The sequence below is a fragment of the Octopus bimaculoides genome, chromosome 3 (genome assembly GCF_001194135.2).
Source record: "Octopus bimaculoides isolate UCB-OBI-ISO-001 chromosome 3, ASM119413v2, whole genome shotgun sequence".
In the NCBI taxonomy this organism is placed as follows: domain Eukaryota; kingdom Metazoa; phylum Mollusca; class Cephalopoda; order Octopoda; family Octopodidae; genus Octopus; species Octopus bimaculoides.
Window position 1 is genome coordinate 147,848,777 of NC_068983.1, and position 8,040 is coordinate 147,856,816.

Below are 8,040 nucleotides of genomic sequence, written 5' to 3' on the forward strand. Positions count from 1 at the left end.
CCTTGTCTCCGTATTCTTTCTGTTGAAGAGCGTAGCTCGAAACGTTAAAGACTTTCCGTATTCCCGAGCGTCATACTAATACATCCTTTTGTTGTTTACACCACCTGTCCTCGTCTGTTGTTGTTTTTTTCGTACATTCTCCCATATATATATATATATATCATTAGTTGAAGCTAAATGCAAATATCAAACACATTGGCCCAGTTAATCTAGAAGGAGCTGCATTCGATATGGACCTGGTCTCTTTCTCATATGCTTATTGAAATTAATAAGTTTGGTAGAAGGCCACAAATGTATAGCAGGAAGCATGCAAATGAACGTATCACTATATGTACGTTACAGTTGCTAATTAACATAACACCGAAGGCGGTGACCTGGCCGGGCAAAATGAGCTTTGAATTCCAAGTCTGCCGTGGTTGACTTTGCCTTTCATCCTTTCGGGTTGAGTTGTTGAGATGAAATAAGTACCAAACGCAATCGACTGGCTCTTTCCCCAAAAATTCTCAGGTTCTATGCCTATAATAGAAAGTACTAATTAACTCAACACTGAAGAAATAACTAGTAAAATGCAATAAAATTTACATTCGATCACAGAATGTAAATGGACTTAACTCAACCCTGTAAGGTTTTTGCGTTAGCATTTCACATTTGAACACAAAAGCATTATCTTTCATTAGACTATAATAATAGATTCACATTTCGGCACAAGACCAGCAATTTAGTGGGAGTATAATTTAAGTACCAGTGCTCAACTGGTACTTATTTTATCGACTCCGAAAGGATGAAAGGTAAAGTCGGCCTCAATGGAATTTAAAAACCGAACGTAAAGACGGACGAAATATGGCCTCAATTCAGCTAGACAGAAATATGAGTTGGTTGCGACCCATTTCCTAACAAATCTTAAGTTTGCAAATGAATCGACTACTACTGAAATTCTATTTGATGGGAACTTCTTAATGCACGACGTTTGTGGCTTAGGGTAGAATAAAAACTATATCGTGGGTGTTCAGCTAGGTTAAGACCAATCTTTAGAAAAGTGCAATTAATCGTCGTGATCATACCCATGGATTAAAACATATCATCTGTGCTTATTTTATTGACTGTAAGTTGATTATATGCAAAGTGAAAAACAGATTTGAACTCAGAATCTTAGGAATGACCGTTCATAAAACATTATAGGCGATTCATTGCCTCCCCTCATCCTTATTATCTCAGCTGCTATCCAAGCCATGAGTAAATAAACAGAAGCAACTTCTTTTTTCGATTCTTTTTAAGACTACGGTAAACTATGATGCTAAACTATAATACTAAACATCATACAAGCCAAACCATCAAAGCAAACGAAAACCGCCTTATATAAACTTGAGGCATTACAAAGAAGTATTTATAAATACAAAAAATCTGACAGTTCTGATCGCATGAGACAGTACAGCTCTGCAGCCGTGAAAGAATATTAGTGAAAAGCATCCATTCAAATTCAAAACGAGAATCTCGTGATAATATTATTTACACGACTCAACATATTATTCCAATCACGTTTAGTGCGATGAATAAATTTTCAGTCAAACAATCTCGTTATCGCCTTGTTTAGCGCCATCTATAATCGATGATAAAATAATATTTAGGTTACGCAGCATCGTGCTGACTTTTCCTTACATCATGATTATATCTTTGTTTTTCAGTTGTTTCTTTATATCTATATATCTCTTTCTTTCTATATCTTTCTATTCTTCTTTCTATATCATTATATTTTTCTTTCTTTTTTTCGTGCATGACTTAATTTGTATGATCAGAAATCTTTCTACAAGTTAGAATTGATAAATTTGGTTGTCTTTTTGTGGAAAGTGGACACCAGCATGTCTACGACTGTAATTGACTCTCCAAATATAGATGCTGAAGAAGATATTGGTTTATTGATCTACTGTTCCATCGATTGATTCTGAAATATAACTTCGACGTGAGGAATCTTCGTGTTACATCATTTTATGCGTGTATTTGGTAATATGTACCAGTGGTATCAGTGGTTCCAGCATCCACAGTAGAAGACTTTATTCTTTTGACTAAGCGCAAAACATTTTTCTTTCAAAGATTCTGCATAATTAATTGAATAAATTCTAGCATACTACTAATACGTCATTTCATCAGCACTGAAAACATTCAAAGAACTGATGATTTTGAGAAAGGATTGGGCGGGATTTATCAGGTGTTTTACTATTTCTGCCAACAAACCACTTTTTGCAATGCAAAATTATTGAAACCAAGCGACCCATTACTAAATACTACATATACACACTGTCTAGTATTACTCTGCTGTACTGCACTAAATTATTTAACTACATTACACAGTATAAAGGACTAACTGTATTAATGTAATGTAGGAGTTTTGGTCCCAAAGGTCGATACCTTGTATGCCCGTCCGATCGCAGGACTGTAAATGTAACGAAGACATTTATCTGTGGATGAATATCATGCATAAGTAAACAGAAGGTAGCAATGTATCAAAATTTTCAGCTCAGCAACATTCCGAAGGAATACGAGCCGATAGCAGGAGCAAAAGTGCATCAGACAACTCGGTAATCAAAGTGAACGGCCACCTCTCCGAACTTTCGTATATCATGCGCTTAGTTCATCATGGGTGTCCGTTCTCATCCCTTCTATATACTGGCTCTCGAGTCATTATTGAAGAAGCTAGAACTTTGGAGGCACATCCCTTTCGAGCTGAGATGTGGGAGAGCTATCTCGGTATAAGCGGATGACATCACCGTAATGTTGTCGGATACCACGGAAATGCAAGCAGTTGATTTCTTTCTAAAGAATACAAGGCGATGGTAGGAGCAAAGATAAATTGAGTCATATTAATGGCTTGTCGCTTGACACTTAGGACACTGGACAGAGAGACCGGTTAAATTTTGGTGGGTCTGATTTGATCCAGCCTTCCAGACAGACAGTAACTAGGACGAGGCAACGAGAAATATAGCTAGTTATCCCTGACAGGTCGAACAAAGGTCGTAAATGCCTACATATCTTCGAAATAACTTAACACCTGATCATTGTGCCTCACCTCAGTCCCTGCTTGGTTAGACTGGAGCGTATTTTTCTGCTTCCTTTGGAAGGGATGCGTTTCACTAGTCTGGTGGTCCATCTATTGCTAACACCATATAAAAGGCGGGCTCGGCATGCCGTGGCTGCTGATGTACAGACACGCTGAGGCTGCGTCAGCCGTAGATCTTCCTGGCGATAAGCAAGTGTGGTTTCAAGTTGTATGATAAGTTTTTCTGTCGCTCATCTCTTTGATGGAGCTGCAGTCCTGAATGAAGAGAAGACTTATATTATGAGTCTGGCACCTGAGATATGGTCAGGTGCTCACCACATTCTACTAGTCAAGTAATGCTTTCAGTGGAAATTCTACGTTGTGAATTTGTCAAAAGGTGACAAAATTGGTTAGATGAAAGTATGTGCCTGTAGATTGGTGGACAAAAGTCGGGTAAAGGTGTGTGCCCTTAGTGGTCAGGGTGATCCTGGATCTGTGTGGTTCCTTGATGGGCCCTAGCTTGAGGTTCCCATGTATCAGAAGTACTGCATCATTCATGTACTCACTACACTATGTACTTTCTACACTATGTATACTTTTTAAACTCATTTCCCCTCCTCTTCCTTTCTTTCTCTCATTTTATGAAACTGCCCTTTACATAAAAATTGTCATCGTAATGTCTCTCTCATTTGATGCCCCAGTAACGAATACATTAACTTTTAATCGTTATTATCATTAATATCTTCATCGTTATTATCAGTAATAAAAGCAGCGAACTGGCAGAATGGCTACTGTGCTGGACAAAATGCTTAGCGGAACTTCTTTCGTCTTTACGTTCCGGGTTTAAATGCCGCCGAGACCAGTTATACATTTCATCCTTTCAGGGTTAACAAAATAGATACCACTTGAGCACTGGGGTCTATGTAATCAACATCCACCTTCCCACCAGTTTCAGGTGGTGTGACTATAGTAGAAAGGATTATTATTATATCATTGGTTCGTTCACTCCTCTTCTGTTTCTGACAATTGACAACCCTAATAACAATGATTTACATATTTAATGATTATTTTGCTTGTTTTATCAATAAAAATAATTATGACACATATTTATGTTATTTATGTTATTATGACATATATTTATGTTAAGATAGATGTAGTTTAGCACTTAATTTATATTATTTAGTCCATACTCCGCTTAGTCTTGTCCTCGATTCAGTCTGAACTAAGATGCCGATTGCACGAATTTGCTCTTCATCGTTTTTGCATCAATAAAATTGGAGAAAAATAAACATCTGCAATTTACTGCGCTCTATTCTTTCATTTACACATCTCTTTCATCCATGTAAGAGCCTTGAAACTGTTCACAAGAAACCAATAACAATAAATTATTCGTTTCTTATACAGGCGCAGGATTAAACATTTTATGGAAAGCTGTAGCTGATTATATTATACAGATTTCCAAGTTGACTGGTACCTATTTAATCGATATCGGAGGATGAAAGACAAAGTCGACGTTGCCAGGATAAGAACATAAAACATAAAGAGTGGAACTAAATACTGCAAGACAATTTTGACCAGCAGTCTAACGGTTCTCCCAAACCACTGCCTTGAAATGATAACTTCCAGCATTAACGCACGGACAAACATTTCGAGGAAGGATGCAGTCAAGTCTCAATATAATTCTGGCATTGTTTCCATCCACCTTCCTGAACAATGAAACATATAGTTTACTTAAGCAAAATTTCAACCCACAACATAAAGGGATCTGACTAAATAGTGCTATACATTATATCATTTGCTCTAGTAGTTCTACTATTTCTCTGACCATAAGAAAAAGAAAGAAAAAAACAGAAATACTAATAAAACTTCTGCTGCTTCTTGCTGTCATTGATCATTTCCGTCTACTTCTCAGCAGCACGATGGGGGAATTCTGAGGACTTCACAGTGTTTTTCCATGCATACCTATCCAACACCATCGTGCAGTGAAATACCACATGCTTCATATCGATTATCGATGATTAAAACTAGTCACTCGAGTCATTAGGTGGTGCCTCAATCAGTGTCGATGCGCTATAAATCCATCGGGAAAAAGGACCAGAAACGGCACACATTCTCTCCTGATGACCTCTGAAATCTATTGGCACCCGCTATGCGGATCTTTCGATTCGCAGCACCTTCACAGTTATGTCTATCTTTCTGTCACTGTATTTGTGGGTGCGAGTGTGTGCGTATTTGTATATACATACATACATACATACATACATACATACATACATACATACATACATACATACATACATATATAACATTTATTAATAAGGGTAGAAATTGATATTAATCAATTAAAACCAGTGGTCTAGCATATTAAAAAAATCCGAAGATTAAAATTATATTACACACAAAAATAAGAGAAATGACCAGCAAAAGTGGATTCCTATATGCTAGTAATAGATGTCGAATCATCTAACCACTAAAAATATGTTCTCAGTAAAAATTTAGTGACATAACAGACTGTAAAAGGGCAAGACAAATGAAAAAATACTAAAAAAAAAAACGATTAACCTACGTATCATGGTTTCACCTGTTAAAATTTACATAAGTAAATATCTGCAGGATCATCAGCGTAGTCTGTCGATTTATAAAATATAATTTCAAGAACTAGACACAAGACGTCCACCCGAACACATTTTTCGTGGTTAGATGATTTGGCATCTATTTCTAGCATATAGGAATCCACTTTTGCTGGTCATTCCTCTATTTTTGTATGTAATACGTACATACATATATATATATGTATATATGTATATGTGTGTGTGTATATGTATATATGTGTGTGCTTGTGTATGTGTGTTTGTGAGTGTCTGTGTATACGCATACACACATGCATACAATATACTCTGTCACGCGCTCTACAGAATCTCCTATTCATCCATCCATGAAAAAATACAAATAACTACAAAACTCACCAGTAAAAGAAGTGTCCGGGTTGTTTTCGCTTTGTAACCCCATTTCTTTGATGTATGCGTCTGTGAAGTCTTTTATATTTGACTCATCGAAATCCTCTAGATGACGCTGGACAACACCCTCAATGAATTTTTCCATTTTCTTAATGTTCTTGAAAACTTTTTTAATCTTGAAAGGATCTCCAGGAAGGTGTTCGAGAATCGGGAAAAAGTTAACAACTGTACTCACTCCAACATCTTGCATGTTCTCATCAATTCCTTGCACATACTGACGGAATTCGGGATCGTTATAGTCGAATCTGTTACATGAATATAATTATAAACGAAAATATATACATAGGTATTCATCTCTATTACGGACTATAATAGAAAGCATGAGAGGCATACGTTTTAAAGGCAGATTAAATTGTGCGCTTTAGTGATAGCCAATATCTTTGAAAACTGAAGCAAGCCACCATTAGTCATTCTGTCATATCAAAATGTAAAGTGAAAGAGAGAAAGAAATAAAGATATAAAGAGAGATCTGAGTACCAACATATGTGCATTAACTCTTTATGATATATATATATATAATGCTTAACCATTTTCTCACACCGTCTCCGATGAAGGGATATAATAAATATTCTGGAAACAGCTGTAAGACCTTCTATTTATAAATGTTCTAAAATCTTCACAGCCTTGGTTTTTTATCTCATTCACACATGCTGATGACTTACGTTGGACTCCTTATTCGCATAATCACCGAACCTGGAGCTTAACTATAGTCTATCCATAGCACTTACTCAGCATTACCTGATACCTTTGGGTCTCATTGACACCATTACCTCTTAAAACCTCTACCGCTCTCTCTCAATATATATATATATATATATGTATATAAGAATATTAAATATATGATTTAACTTATAAAAAAAAGTTCAACAAATTCAATCATATTTTTCGTAAATGGAGGAGATTAGATGTTAATAAGGATTGAAATTATTTTTATTCATGTAGCTATACGATCGTTTCATACATAAAGACAATAAATTCATTTTAAGAATTTGAGTTGTCAAGAAGTATTCGTCAGTAGCAAAAATTAAGGAATGGAAAATAAAAAGAAAAGTTTAAATGACGTTAGAATTACAGCGGTATGGTGTTTGTAATGTGTAATTGTTCTTAGAGTCATGTCTATGTAAAACAAGACTATGTTTGCCTCGAAGTTTAACGTGACGTTCGTGAATTTTTACTTGGTAGTTCACACTGAAGAGGCTCAAGGATTAAATATCCAAAAGCCGAAATCCGAGTATGTGGATGTCCTAAACTGCATAATATTTTATTTTGTGCTTTTGAATATATTAATTCTTTCCGTTTTCCTCGCCTACTGTTTTTCTGTTATCTTGGTGCTGTACGGTGGTTTGATTAATGCTTCAATCTTATTTCTAGCAGATGTATGCTTTTAAGCATCTTTACGCTTCATGCAAAATTATATATGTATATATATATATTGTGTGCGTGTATGTGTATGTATGTGTACATATATATTTTACAAGAGAGAAAATGAGATGTAAGAGCATAAAATATATGCATATACACTCATTCACACATTACTGCCTAATCTTTAAAACCTAGTACGTAATATAATTAACTGTGTATAAAATGAAATAACTCCTGTAACTCCATGCTTCCAAAAACACTGAAGAGCTTCGTGAAAAATAAGAGTTGCTCCCCTTGACATACTGCATCATCTCTGTTTACTTTTTTTCAAAGATGGCGTCCTACTGACAGCAAAAAGTTTTCTCTATATAAGTTGACAATCGTTGATCGTGAAACCGGTACTTATTTAATTTGCAATAATGTAATGATGTAATATGATCCTAATATCACCATAAATTTTATTATACAAACTTTCTGTGATTCTTACATTCCTTTTCTTTCATATATATATATATATACAAAATGGGACAAGAACGCAAAACATCCAGACAGTTAGGTGATACAAGAAAGGGACAACAAAACATCCAGATAGACGATACAAAAAAAAAGGACGAGTCATTCGGAGTTTTC

The 8,040-nt window shown here is 35.6% G+C and overlaps 1 protein-coding gene across 1 annotated transcript in view; it reads right to left on the reverse strand.

Annotated features, from left to right (window-relative positions):
• LOC106884087 (cytochrome P450 2U1) overlaps window positions 1–6,308 on the reverse strand; it is a 27,770-nt gene extending 21,462 nt beyond the window's left edge. Inside the window, exon 1 of the mRNA XM_014935307.2 lies at window positions 5,998–6,308. Coding sequence (XP_014790793.1) covers window positions 5,998–6,238 — 241 coding nt within the window. The 5' untranslated portion in view covers window positions 6,239–6,308. The remainder of the gene's footprint in view (window positions 1–5,997) is intronic.
• Window positions 6,309–8,040: the final 1,732 nt, after the last annotated feature.